Source organism: Lissotriton helveticus, chromosome 1_1 (assembly GCF_964261635.1).
Source record: "Lissotriton helveticus chromosome 1_1, aLisHel1.1, whole genome shotgun sequence".
In the NCBI taxonomy this organism is placed as follows: Eukaryota; Metazoa; Chordata; class Amphibia; order Caudata; family Salamandridae; genus Lissotriton; species Lissotriton helveticus.
This window is the reverse complement of record NC_136057.1, coordinates 1,836,684,823-1,836,700,054: the sequence shown is the minus strand read 5'-3', so window position 1 is coordinate 1,836,700,054 and position 15,232 is coordinate 1,836,684,823. Positions and strand designations below refer to the sequence as shown.

At 46.5% G+C, this 15,232-nt stretch overlaps 1 protein-coding gene across 1 annotated transcript in view; it reads right to left on the bottom strand.

Moving 5' to 3' along the window:
* Positions 1-14,848, bottom strand: part of LOC144775068 (uncharacterized) — an 86,423-nt gene extending 71,575 nt beyond the window's left edge. Inside the window, exon 1 of the mRNA XM_078659209.1 lies at positions 14,721-14,848. Coding sequence (XP_078515335.1) covers positions 14,721-14,838 — 118 coding nt within the window. The 5' untranslated portion in view covers positions 14,839-14,848. The remainder of the gene's footprint in view (positions 1-14,720) is intronic.
* Between the last annotated feature and the right edge of the window lie 384 nt (positions 14,849-15,232).

The window sequence follows — 15,232 nt, the reverse complement described above, 5'->3', positions numbered from 1 at the left end:
GCCTCATACCACGATACTCTGCTTCACTCTGCCAATCTCAATCTATAGACAGAAAATGTAGTTTTGTTTTTGTAAACCATATTTTTTTCCTGTTGAAAGTTTCTATCCAGGGTCCTAACGTGCCATTCCAAAGTAACTCTTAGGCCTTTAGATCTCTGGCACATCTAAGTGATGAATAGGACAACTGTAGGAGAGAGGGCGCCCAGAGAAATAAACTGGCAGTGATTTCAGAGGAACAGCAACGTTGCCTCAGGGCTGAGGAAACAATCATAAAGGCACAGAAAAGACAGTCACACGACTAATATTCCTCGGTGTGCTGTAACAAGGGAATTTCCATAACCTTTTGCACTGCCAGAAGGTGTTTTTTTACTAGAGACCTCCCCCAACAAGAATTTACAGAATACAATTCCCAACTCACTTTACTTTAGCTGCAGCATAAGAAACCGTGTGTAAAAAAAAGTCATTTTTTCTCACTTTAAAGATCGGTTGTCATGGCGATTCCTATTTTTCGTGCAATGCTGTTTTTTTCTCTGGCAGTTCAAGATCAAACAAGCGACTGACTGCAAAACATGCATAATATTTCTAACACTAGCATTTCACTAGTCCGCCCCTAATAATAGCTCCTCATACACAGAAAGTACTGTTCATGCACATCTTGCATATTCCCGAGCAAAAAATTAATTTGTGCCTCCTCCACCTTTCAACCAAAATGACTTCACATGCCAACCGAGGTTTCGATTACGTTTCAAACGTGGCTAAGTGGCAAAATTAGGCATTTTAGTGCACTGTGCAAATACGCCTTTCCTGGACCTGCACTGGACCCCCTCCCCCCCTCTGACATAGCTGCCGGCTCTGCAGGATGCCAGTGGTCCCTGCAAGGGACCCCATAGGAGGGCAGGCCCGTAGTATCACTGAGGGAAGCCGGGCAGCACATCCTTGGGGGGCGGCACGAGCGAGCGGCTGGGGAGGGGGCGGGGCTATGAGCATATAGGGGTGGCTCCTCCTCCCCTGCTCTCTCTTTGCTGCTGCCCCTCTCCAGCCAGGTCACGTCACAGGTTGCTCCCAGGCCTCTTCAGCCGCTCCGGCTGTTAGGTAGCCCCCCTCCCCTCTTCATGACCCTTAGATCACCTTACCAGCATTTTGGTAGCCCTCCTTTCCCAAAGATCGAACGTCGTGCAAGGTAAGGCGGACGCTCTCTCACCTCCCCCCGGGCCCCGTCCTTGGGCTAAACCCAAGTTGCACAGGGGCTCCGTGGTCGGATACCACGGGGAGGTGGAGGTGTCCAGGAAGGGGGGACGATGCGTATGAGGCGTGTGAGAAAGGAGTACGAGGTTACCCTCGCATGCGGGTGTCGCATGCGAGGGGCCCCATCGAGCCTCGTTCCGGCCGTCGCGAGGCGGTTTAGGCTGTTAGAGCGGACCTGTCCTTATGGGCATGATGGGGTTACTGGGCGTGGGGGGGTCTTTGGCCTGCTCGGTACAGGGAGGGCCCTTTGTTTTAAAAACAAATGGTATCCTGGCCCGCCCCTACGTCCCCATCCCGTGTGCAAACGCGGTGCCCCACGTCGCATATACAGAGCTCCCGGGCAGGCAGGATGCATAGGTCCGGTGTTATGGCCCCTGTGCGCAGATTCCTCCCCACCGGGGAGGGGTGGGGGGGTGGTGCTGGTTATCACTGGTCACAGGGACATTGCCGAGAGGGGATGGGAGCTCAGGGCCGCGCTGCCAGTTGGTGAGCAGCCCTGGCTGAGAGGAAGACAGGACATCACCCCGCCGCATCGTTCAACGATCCTCGGAGGGCCGGGGCAGCCCCTGGATACGCCGAGGCAAGGAATAAAGGCCAATCGCACAAACGGCGTTAAAAGGTTGCGGCAGGCAGCGGGCCCGCATTAGGCCGCAGTAGTTTTGGGCCTTATAGTGGCAGTTGGATGGCAGCCACGCGGCAGGGCCTCTGTAAGACAGAGGAACAGCCCGCATTGTTGAAGCGTGGGCGAGGCGGCTTGAATCAATCAGCTTTGGGGCTTTGTGGCCGGGCTACAATGACGTGGCATGGTTAGGTTAGAGGTCCTGCACCCGAGCTATTTAGAAGAAGGGACGGGAGCGGTCTGAAGCTAATTCAGCTTTAGGGGCATTATGGCAGGGCCACAATGACCGTGGTTGTGCTCCTGCCTCCAACGATGGCAGCGTGGCATGGCGACCTTAGGGCGGAGGACCTGCCACATCAGTTGTGAAGCCGGGGTGTAGGCGACAAAATTGTATACACATTGGGGCATTATGGCAGTGCAGCAATGGCCGCGGTTGGTTTCCGCCCTCCCCCCCCATCCCCCCGACGATGGCTGCCACGCGGCCGTCCAACTTTGGGGCAGAGGACATGCCTGCTTTCTTTATTAACAGCAGTCGGGGGCAGGCCCCCCTGGTTTTTTTCAGCGGGGGCCGCAATGCAGGTCCTTATCAAGATGTCGTACCGTAGGGCCCCACCGTGATGCGGCGGTATACGAGGAGTGTAAATAGTTTGCCCAAGGTCTCTGAATGTTCAGCTGTTGCCCAGACTCGAAGCGAGTATCCGCAGCTATGAAGTTAATAGCAGAGAGTCGTACGTATGTGCTTTTGAAGATCTTGTTTGATTGGGTGAGAGTTAACATCCAGATTGTCAGTTTCAGAGATAGAGAGGAGCTTGGTGCTGGTTTTCGATACAGCGATTCTTTACAGGTTCAAGTAAGTCTGCTATAGCCATTGTTGACAAATCAGAAACAGTTTACATATGCTGCTGGACTCACTACTGATATGTTTATTAATGTGGCTTCTGATACACGAGCAGATAACAGGGCTAGGCTTTGAGAAATAGTTACTTCCTGTTGGACTTGGCCTTTCTGCACGGTCATCTCAAACATTTTGCCTTCACTCCTACTAATTTTGCTGAATTTGTTCTTATTGGTAGAGGGCGGAGTGGGTGGACGATAGGTTCACCGGTGGGAGGAGTAGATGCTCCAAGGGGTGCTTCTTGGGAACTTGGAGTACGACGGCGCCCCGTTAGTCCTTAGGGCGGTTGTAAACCTGAGCAACCGGGGGCTTGCCATATAGCGCTCCGCCCGGCTGGGGAAGGTGTGAGTTAACTCTCCCTTGTTCAGAGGGCGGAGTGGGTGGACGATAGGTTCACCGGTGGGAGGAGTAGATCCTCCCAGGTACAACACCGGGCTATGGCCGCTGGTGGTTCTTTGGCTAAACTTCAGGTACCCTGCAACGAGGGGTTGTGGGGCGGACGGGGTCGCCTGTAAGATAACCCACCTTTTATTTGTATATCAAATAAACCTGCAGCTCCTTTTTCCAACTAACACTGTGTCTGTGTATTATTGTGTGAATATTGTGGGATGCTGTGGGTGGCGGCATACCGATAGAGGTACTATGCGTTGAAAGCGCCAGGAGACTTCTTTTATTAGTGAGACTTTAGGTTTGCGCAGCAGTCCAGGGATGCTGAAATAGCTGCTGTCTCTTAAGAAAGCTGGCGCAGCCTTCTAATAAGAGTCATTTCTGCCACTTCACCTTGAGCCCGACATTGGCTGTCAGCCGGAGACCATATTATTTCAGGCTCAGTAGACCCTCCCAAGAGACTGCCTTTACTCGGCTCACATTTGTGTCACACACAGCTTTAGTGCATGTCTATTGTGTGTTTTTCATCTCTCTGATACCGACATTAAAAGGGAAGGAAAGGGCTTCATTTGAGTAGATGGTATCGTATCTGTGGTGTAGAATAACGGCTCTGAGCTGGGTTGAAAGCCAAGCGCCGCTGGCATCATCTTCTCAGCGCTATATCCTGACTCGAATAAACGCAGGAGTGTCTCGGCGAAGAGAAGGTACAGCCGTTGTATCCAAAAGCTGCAAAGGGTGGCATGGTGCCTTCAGACCCAGGGTTGTGCCTTAGACAGACTAGCTGGTACCCACAAACGTAGCCAGGACAGAGGGTACAGTGCATCATAGATGTTGCTTTGAGCACAGTTCAAACGTAAGAGACAGCTTAACATAAGCAGTTGGAGGAGTGGTGTGTGCTTGTGCTGATATTTTTTGCAGAGCGCGGAGCCTGCAGATGTATAAGTTGTTGTGAGTGGAAGGATCTGGGCCAGGCATTTCCTGGCTAACCCATGCCAGCCATGCTGGTGTGCCTAGATGACGTGGGCTTGTGACGTGTTGTGAAGGTGGCCAATGACTCTCCATGCTGGAGCATCTGATTGGAATTGTGGGAGGCGGGGAGGGGGAGGGGCAGGGTGGAGGGACCTAAAAACTGGCATATGGATAATTGCAGGTAAGTACACAATTTAATTAATAAAACGAAATTCATAGCGCGCACAGGATCGCATTTTAGGTCCCTTCACCCTGCCCCTCCCCCTCCCCGCCTCCCTGCCCCACCGTAACTCCCTCCACGGCCCGCGGCTGATTATGGGACACAGAAAAATAGAAAGAAAAATAGCTCAACTGGACGAGGTGCTTGTGAATGGAATCTTGAAACACTTGGTCACCAACATGTGCTTGTAAGCAGAGGCCTCAAGTCTTCAGCTTCCATGAGTGAGCAACTCATCAAGTCCAGGACTTTCCATTGAATTGTGGGACTTGTAGTCCAGGTTGTTTAATTGTTTGAACAGGACAGCAAATCCCAGTATGCATTGAAATAATTTTGGCATGGATGACCATATCATGGCCAGGCCGGAGTAACTTGAGTGTTCTGCTGTACCCATGTCCACTATCATTATGCAATTCTGTGTCTGCCACATCTTTTGCATAATTATGGATTTGCCGCTTTTGCCACATTATCCATCACCTGCATAATTTGCATTTTGCAACGAAAAAAACAGTTTTTAGCTCAAATGGCTCACACGTATTAAAATGAGACCACACATGTTGCCGCCCAGGAGCAGGCCCTTCATAAAGGTTGAGTGGTCATCTTTCTTTTGGCTGTGGCTGTATTTGGGTATTAGGCCCGGTGGTAAAAGTGGGTGGCATCTGAGGGGCAGGACGTGCCCATGTTGCACACATTGTCCAGTATGCTCAGCTGCCAGTTTTCCAGATCCATGGGTGATGACCTGCTCCAGTCCAGGTTTTTAGCCGCAGTTTTAAAGTGGAATAGAGATTAAAGGAAGAAAACTGGACCAGAGCGGCTCATCACACATGGACCTGGGGAACTAGGCAGGAGTGACTGCCCCAGAGTCACTAGAAGGAGGTACATACATTGCCAGGGCTTCCAGCGCGAGCCTGGCTCGAGCTTTCAGCTGCTCACCGGGAGAGGTTGTCCACTGTCACACCTGCCTGTGCCTTCACCGGGAAGTTTAAAAACCCAGTGCCTGCCACTTTATTCTAACTGCCCCACCCCTAACAAATTGTGCAGCAGCATCATGAAAATAATGTCATTAATCATGATGCGCTGCGTGTCGGGTAAATATTAAGAGGCCGGGCGTGCGCACCATTTAATTCTTGGTGAAGAGGCTAGCTGTCACTGAGGGGGGCCGGGGCCCCTGTGGCGTGGGGGCCCCCCCGCATCGCGGGGGCTGCGTGGGCTTGTGTTACGCCCCTGGAGAGATGAAAAGTTGGAAGATGATATGATGTCTTGGAATGTTATTATATCAGATATCCCCACTGGAATGCCCCCCCGCAGGGGACCGAAGGGGCACAGGTGGATCACGTTGATTCAGGGGAGGCAACAATACATGGGAATCATTAGGAGTACGGAAATGTAGGGGAGTCGTAGCACTTGTGAGAAGTAGTCCGACCTATGGTATCTTGCATGGAAGGGGTATACCTTTACCGACCTGAGAGGGAGGGTAGGGGGGTAGTTTAAAAGTTATGACTTATACTTTTAGGATACTGTTGTTTATTTACGGGGTCAGTAATGTACTCCATACATGCATGCTACTCTTGAGAATACATCTTATTTTTGAACGGAATGTACAGATACTATTGTCGGGGCTCCTGTGATGTATAACTGTTGACATGATCTTACTGTGAATCTGGAGATTGATAAATACAATAAATATGTATTGGGGAAAACAAATCAGTCAATTTCACTAGCCCACTCGGGTCCAATGGCATAGCCGGGTTGCTATGGTCCTTAATGCAAGCTGAAAAAACATCAACCCCAACAACCAGTTGCACCTTAACCTCTCTGTCAGCCCTGCCAGCATGACTCCTATATCCTGTCCTCATTCCTGGGGCTTGTGCTTTTAGATGTCCCACTATAGGTATGGGCCAATAAGTATCAGTGTGCAAAGAGTGACTTGTTAAGAGGCCATGACTCACTGAAGGTAACACACCTGACTTTAAGAACACTATGCAACTCTGGCAACCATTGACTGCCTACCTTCTTCTTCCTAACATTTTGACTTGACCCGCAGAAGGGAGGGGATGGACCAGAAGGGGCATAATTCCTCATGCCCCACACCTATTAAAGGCCTGCATTTGTGCTTCCAAATGATGTCCTGACCACCTTGCCTATCTGACATGCCCACACCCCCATCTTGGGTGACGGTAACCTCCCTGACAACACAAGCTCAAAAAAGGCACAGCATCATCAACCTCAATGACACATAAATGTGGTAATGCATGACATAAACCAACACACTCCAAAGGCCATATCCTGGATGTTGTCTTCTCAACATCACCAACAATCCAGTGCAAGCCACCCATACCCCTGGACTGTATCAACCACGTCAACATTCCTATATCACTGCTCTGAATCCTACCATGAAAACTAAGGTTCACCCTAAAAGAAGACCAAACCCACAGATCCTTCAACTGCTTCTCCTAAGACAACTTATGCTTGAACTCACCTCTCATCCTATCAACTCCAATGTCAATAGCCCTCTAAACAACTTCAACATATTTTGGCAAGCTATATGAACAGCCACATCCCAATTAAAATGCACAGTGCAAATCAAAATCTTCAGTACCCTGATACTCCAAAGACCTTGCTGACAATAAATGATCCATCCACAGACAGGACAGAAAATGGAAGAAAAATAGAGCTCATGATGACCCCATATACTGAAACCCCTTTGCACAACCTGCAGACAGATCATCACATCAGCTAAATAAATCAAAGTACTAAACCAATACCATCATTGAAGCAACCAACAGAACCAGAACACTTTTTAATACACTCATCCATTGCATTAAGCTACTACCAGTCCCAACTACTGCTCACTCATCAGAAAATGGCAATGTCTGAAACCTCTTCTTCAGTGCAAGGATACAGAAAATCTAATAACACATCAACAACACTAACCCACTACATATCTCTTTGCCCAACAATTCCCACAGAATCCCTTAATGGACATTCTCGCAGGCTCTATCTCTTGCTGATCTCACAAACACACTCAGCTCCTAAAAGTCCCTTCTGATGAAGGTGATGTCTTACTCTCGTCCTTCATCAAAGCTCTCTCTGGGAATACATGCTCTCTCACTCTTACTCACCCCTGACAATGCTTCCCTCACTCAAGGAATCTTCCCAGAAGTGCTCCAGACAGGCCAGATCCTTACAATTCTAAAGAAACCTACAATAGACCCCTATTGGCTTGTCGACTATTGACCCATTAAATCACCTACATTCCTCAGCAAGATCATAGAAGAGGCAGTCTAAGCCCAACTCCCAAATCATATTAATACTAACCAGTCACAGCAAAACTACCAATCTGACTTCAGATCATACTGCAGCACAGAGACTGCTACCTTCCACATCATACATGATGCTCTACTGACCACAAAAGAAGATGCTTCCTTGCCTTCTGCTATTGCTGGAACTCTCAGCTGCCTTTGACACAGTCTACCATCTCACTCTTATATACGCATCATTGAGTCTAATATGGAATTTCAAAGCAATGTCCTTGACTGGTTCTCCTCCTACCTTTCCAACCAATACCAGGGTTTTCACATATTCACTTCCAGGTCCCAAAAGATTTTTATCACCTGGAAAGCTCCCCACTGTACCACACTGTCCCCTGGCATCTTCTGTCTCTACATGGAACCGCTTGGTGATCTTCTCACAGTAAAACCACCAAGTTTCACCAAAACGCTGATGATACACAACTCAAACATTGCCTAAATTATCACAGAGACCTGGATGTTCACATCCTACCTGAAGCTCAACACAACCAAGACAGAATACTTGGGATAAGCCTAGAAAGACAAACAAGAAAAAGTACAAACCTGGCACAATTATATGAAGCTTTAGGGCTTTGAACCAAATCTTTCACTCAATGCCAACTCACTTAGATTCACCCAGGACATCAATCTCACCCTGATGGAATGCATTACCAAACAAAACCCCAAAATGGTCTCTCTCTTTTAAAGAAAGTAACTGTGACTTTAGAACTTCTGTTTAAGCCCTCTATCTCTCACATCTGGATGGTGGTAACAGTGGGAATACGAAACTTGAGGGGGCACCCCTCCAAAGTTCATATAGGGGGCACCCCCTCACTCAGGACCCTGTCAGGAGCATCGAAGCCAGAGGCCTGGCACCCGTGCACAGTGTTGCGGGGTTCTGGAACTCGGGCCCCCCAAAACAATGGTGCTATTGTTACGCCACTGGGTGGTAAAATTCAATTACATGGCCTCCCTGACTCCACACTGGCGCTCCTTAAGCACATCCTACATGACACAGCACATCTCATCCAGGGCCTCAGAAATATGATCACTTTACCCTCATTCAGATGGAACTTCATTGCCTCCCCTAACCAGCAAGCATAATTTTCAAAAACCACATGCATTACTTACAATCCTATTCACAACCAGCACTCCCACTTATCTTGCAGACATGTTTTTGTTTTATATAGCGTGACCTTGACCCAAAGGTATCAGAGCCCTTTACATGAGCACCAGTTGCTTTACAGATGGACACAGAAATTTTTTTAGGCACAGAGAAAATATGTGATTAGCCCAGAATCACAGGATATTGAGCTGTCACTGCCGAGACTTGCACCCAGCTCCCCAGCTGTGAGGCTGCCAGCTCTAGCCGTTAAGCCACATTTCCCCCCATCTATGGTGGTTTTGGCACACCTGCAGCAAGGACACAGTTAGCCCGCACAACAAGAAGTGTTAAAGAAAAATCAAAGCAGGAGGTCTTATTCATCTGTGCACCCGGGATCTGGAACAACATCCCTGTATCCATTGGGACTACCTAAAAGCTGCCCCATCTTAGGGAAGAGTCAAAGTCTCACATCTTTACAAAAAAACACTACATGACAGTGCATTTCCATCACAAAAACCAGCCCCCTCTCCTATTACTCATTGACTTTAGACTGGACTTTTACCATCAGAAGCTCTCCAGCTAGGTTTGCACTATAGAAATACCACACATACATATCCATATTCATGGGTTTTGAAACCAACCTGCTTTGTGTGTTATTGGTGAGGCAGCTGTTTACCTCCAGACTCCAGGTTGCAGGAAAAATAGAGACAAATATTTAAATTTTTGTCTTTTATTTGGCTCTCCCAATGCTTGACATTTATTGCCTTTTTTTACACTAAATTTGCTACACTGAGTGGTTGTTTGCCACACTATTAGAAACATTAAGCTCCTGCTTCCTTCTAGAGATGATTCCCAAGTTTGGAACCCAGTTGTCTGTTTTCCTCATTGACAGTCTGGCATCCTCTTTCAGAGTTGCTACTTCAAATGTCATTGATATCTCTCTTGATGAAGGCCCAATGAGTTACCCTGTAATGGGCTCAAAACGTGGATACTATCATTTTTATGTCTCGCCTGAGCTGCAAGACTTCTTGTAAGGGGGCTTAATAAAGCTGACCACACGCTTGTGCATGTGTGGCCTATTGCTTGCGGTTACCCGCACGGGCGCCATATGTTTTGAATTATCGTGCCCAGACACGGGCGCGATAATTCAAAACATATGGCCTGGTGCTCGCTCTCTCACACACAGGCTTGTTTTAATTAACAGCGGGGAGCGTGCATGTTGCCATGTGTTCCAGATCAGGTTTCAGCTTTCACTTTTGCGTCTTACAGCACGCGCACCACTTGTTTAGTTACAGTACTTGCTTAATCAAAAACTCCACCCTTTTCCACGGTTAAAAAGGTTAATCAAGGCAAGTGTTGATGCAAGATTTTTTTTTTATAAACAGAAGTGATATTGCATAATACAGGAATAGCAGCAAAACAAAAGATCTAAACCCTGGGCGCCGCCGTGCCACTACAGCACTCGACCACACAAGAATGTAACTTTAGCACCACAACAAAATCAAATAGTTAGAGCAAAGATACATCCATTACATAATGCAAGGGTCGGGCAACATAAAATGTATTGGTTATTTAACACTCCGAAGACACTCTGCAAACCTAGCATTGGGTTTAAGCCGCACTTGGACCAAAACATGGGTTTCCTAGTGTCTACAGGAGCCCACCCCACAACAGGCTGCACACTGGTTGCTACGAGAATCACAGGGCCCACAAGAAAAACATACTTTAAAATCCTTTAGGCAGTGGATTACATATAAACAAGGATGGTAATTCTTCAACCTGCCTGCTAGCAGGACTCAAGTGATTAACGAGCGAAAATGTTTGCACATTACATAAACTGTGAGGTGCTACACAGTATTTTAGATGACATGTTTTCACTTCTTCACCTTGAGCGTTTTTGTCATGAGTAAAAACACAAAAGGAGAAGTGGAGCGCCCTGGACTTTCCACATTTCTGGATAGTAGGCGGGGCTTCCCAACGTCAGTACAAAGCTGTGAATCCAATGGACGCGTTTCCATCATCATTTCACCACCGTGAGATGACATTTTAGAGGTACCATAATGAAACCCCACATTGCTTGTGATTGAAAAAGGGGTGGGTGTGGCGTCTAAACATTAATAATCAATGCTATGTTAACAAGCATTGGCATAGCCAATAGGTCTCGCCTTAAGAACCTTATACGTATTTAGTTATAAAGTACAATATCCTTCGTGCAACAACATCAACTGTTGCATGGCTAAACACTTATAAGGTCTCAAAGGCGAGACCTATTGGCTTTGCCAATGATTGTTGGAGGTTTGTTGTCACTTAAAAAGTTCTTAACATTTGATACCCAATTGATTCACGGTTCTTGCTTAACTCATAAGGAGAAAGCCATTATTTTTCTCTTGATCTTAGTGTAACTATTTTCCACATTACTGTTGCACGTTTGATCTTTATGCTATAGCAACCAGTCATCTGCCATTTTCTTTATTACCTTGTGCATACAAGAAAAATATTAATTATGTAATATAATTGCATTTATTATTTTTGGCCCATACTTGTGCTAGTGTATGTGCAACGCTTTATTTACTTCTTTGTCAGTGCCAAGAGACCTCCAAATAATACAGTGCTCTAGTTCCTTGTCTCAAGGCCATGGCAGGACTAGGGAACAAAAGCAGGCCTGTCAAATTTTGTCAGACCTGCCCTCATAATGCGCGTAGCGAGGGCTTACATGAGAGCACTGTTAAATACACCGGTTTTAGGGTGTGCACTGCACAAAAACAAAAGACGGTAATTCCATCAATTGAAACACTCTAGGCCATACAAATGGGGCGAAATGACAACTGACTTTCTTCTTGGTTTGCTGATCACATTGTCATTAGAGCAGTGGTGTTGGGTGCATGAATGTTTCTAAATTCATGATTACAATAACATCTCACGATTGCCATTCACTATATTGATACAATTATATATACTAAACTAAAAGGCGTTGCAGTAGCCACTTCATAAAAAAATACACTGCTTGGAATTCTGAAGTGTCCTCATCATGTATTTCTGGACTCTCTGAGCCATGCATCAGCAGGCCCCTCACCTACCCTCCCCATGAATTTCAGCGCTACTCTTGGCAACCCTGAAGCAATAGGAACCAAACACCTGCATAACCAAATGATTTTAAAGCAAGTATTGTTATGAAATCATTTATTTAACCCTATCCATGCTGATGACGGAACCACTCCATCATCAGCCGCGGTGGCGCTGTGCGGATGACGGAGCGGTTCCGTCATGACCCGCTCGCCACGCCTGCGCGGATTCCGCGCCTGCGCTCGGCATTCCATTGAGCGGGCGGGGCCATGACAGAACCGCTCCGTCATGAGCACAGCTCAACCGCGGCTGGTGACGGAGCGGTTCCGTCACCAGCATGCGCCTGCCGCACGGCCCCCCGCCCCCTTAGCGCTGCGGCGGAATAGCCGCCGCAGCGATGTGGTTAACATTGCTTATTTGCAGTCGCGGCTCCTCGAGAGGGTGCTGCGGGGCGGTGGGGGGTAGTAAACTCCGGCATACGGCCGAACCGAGTTGAGTACATAAATAAATAAATAAAACAAATTACATTGCTCACGCTGCACCGCCGATTGGGTTGCAGCACACTCAATGTAATTTGTTTTATTTATTCATTTCGGTCCTTAACTCGGTTCGGCCGTATGCCAGAGTTTATATTTCTCAACTATTAAAGTCACCTATGAATTACAATCAAGAACCAATACAGGCCGGGGAACCTTTGGTCTGCAAATCTCAGTAACATATATTGACCCTGATTTACTAAGGCGCACAGCTAGCAGTAGCACAAAGCGGAGTGACGCAAAACGCACAACAGCACATGTTGCATACTATTCAGCATGATGCAAACTGTTGCAAAAAAAACATACTGTATACTATTCAGCACAAAGGTGTTTTGCTCTGGAACGGTGAACTTTTCGAAGCACATAAGCTTCTTTGTGTCAAAGGTGCATTACTGGGGCTGATCTACACAAGCACCTATAAATTGTGAAGCAAAGCCCAAACAGTGGTTCCCAATCTGTGCGCCGCGGCGCCCTAGTGCGCCCTCCAGAGTAGCCAGGGGCGCCGCGCTTCAAAGGTTTCACATTTTCCCATTCGTCATAAATTGAAGGTAACAAACATCTTTACAATGCAGTTATTTAGCAAAAGCATAAAACCTCTGTCCACCAGATAACCCAACCAGGCTTTGTGTCAGACACTAATACCAACTTCAAGAAGGCACAAACATGGGAAATATGTTATATTCACAAAAAATAAACTCACGTTGAATGTATACGGAATAACTCAGCAAACAACCAGGGCCAGTTTGACCATTCTTTCATGCAAAGCAGAGCAAGGCAGCCAGGCAACTTGCTGTGCTGAGCTACTTTAAAGGGAGAGAATAGAAATGCACCCTTTCTCTTAAGATAAGCAGCACTTCCGCTCTCCCCTAGCACTGGTGCACTGGCTGCTGCCCAACGCCAAAGCAAACAGCCTTATACCATGCTGCAAGGGTGCCTGCGTTACAGACAGGATTGCTTTTGTGCAGGGCGGGATAACTTCCTGCACAAAAATAATCTTTAGTGGCACATTCTTCGTTTCAAGTGTGCTGCAGAATGCACCATACATGGAAAGAGACAGTAACAAGGATAAATAAAGACATTTTTCCTTGTTACTCTCTGTAGGGTAAGCGTATCATTTTGGCGCAAAGTAATGTAATGAAGTGTCATGTGCCTCATTGCGCTACTTTCTATTTACTAAACCATGCAAATCCAGGCAAATTAACTATGCATGGCTCAGTAAATGGCAAAAATGGTTTTGCATCAGGGTTGACACACAAAAGTGCCCCAACCCAGGCACAAAATCTTAGCAAATCTGGGCCCCAATGCCTACGATCATTCTTAGTTTGCCTACATATACGAATTTGTCCTGGAATGGTATGCTTTAAGTACAAATCTTTTACTATACAGCGCACAAACGCCTCTGCACCACTGTGCAACACTGTGCAGCACACAAGGTCGTCTAGTCAGAGTGCCAAAACAGGGAATGCACCAGCAGCATTCCAGTCTTTCCATATAAATAGCTGATCTGTGTTTCCCCCTTTACACAATGCAGCACAGACAAATTGGATGCTGAGCTGCATGTAAAATTACTAAATCTAAACCATTGGTTCTTGTTTATATACAGCATTAAGGTCACTGATTTGTTGTTTTCCCTTTTCCATTATTTCGTTATGTACTTTCTAGATGCATTTCCATCCTTCTATTTGTATTATTAAGAGCCTAAGTACTCCACACCACCAATATACTCAGCACAAAAAGCTAAACCCCTCTATTTTCCCAGTGATTGCTATTAGTCAAGAATGCGTATTTTTTGCTTTAAAATTTCCAATTGATGAATAACAATGTGGGTAAAATGGGTACTGTGAATAGTAATTAAACATTGGAAATAAATAGCAAACTGGTGGTTTTATAATGGCTTCCCCTCAGTATAATGGCACCTAAACATGGCTGACATTTTGCACCAGTGAAGGGAACAAGCTACATCCTCTATTTTAAAAAGTGGAACTCATGTTTTGATGTGCTGAAGAAGCTAATATAAGTTATTTTTCTCTAAATCGAAATGAACTTGGAGAACCCAACTGTCGGTCATATGCCTTCTACTCAAAACGCTAGGTAAGTCCATCTACATTTACAGAATGGGAGGTGGACACAGTGATTTATTGTGAGATGTCCAAATACTACTTATTAGTGCAAACAAAAGCAATACAACAAACGTCAAAGATGATTCTGCTGCTGTGACGTGATGGGGTGAGTGTTTACAGATGTATTTTCTTCAGAAAAACAGAAAATCACCTGTTGGCCAAGATTCTTAATGGTAATGGCAATTACTGTGCAAAGCGCTCACAGACACATTCTACAGTAAACAAGAGATTATATCTTGCTAACTCTCACATCTGGTGTGCACCCCTTCATTACCTCCTTCCCTGTAGTTCCATTTCTGAGATGGGACCTCGAGTTCATTGTGTGAATGGGCAGTCGGCAGGAGAAGCATAAATATGACCGCTGGAGTCACGTGGCAAGTGACGGAGTTCATCGCCAAGAAAGACACCTGCAGTGAGGCAAACAGAGAGGAGATTGAACGTTAATGTTAATGTTAAAATTACTTGTAAAGCGCACTTACACCAAGCGGTTTTATGGCGCTGAGAGCGGGATGACGGTAGTAACAGGATAACGGAAGCTTTACTCATTTGCTTGTGTGAACAGAAGTTTTTTAAGACATGTTCTGAATTGGGTATAGCTGGTTACAGATCTAAGTTCAGTCGGAAGGGAGTTCTAAAAATGGGGAGCCAGGAAGGAGAAACTGAGGCCACCATGTTTTTACTTTTAAAGGTGGGGATTGTAAGCAAATTGAGGTGGGAGGAGCGGAGTTTACATACAGAGGCATAGCGATGGATCCGAGAAGAAATGAAAGCTGGGCCCTAGCCAGC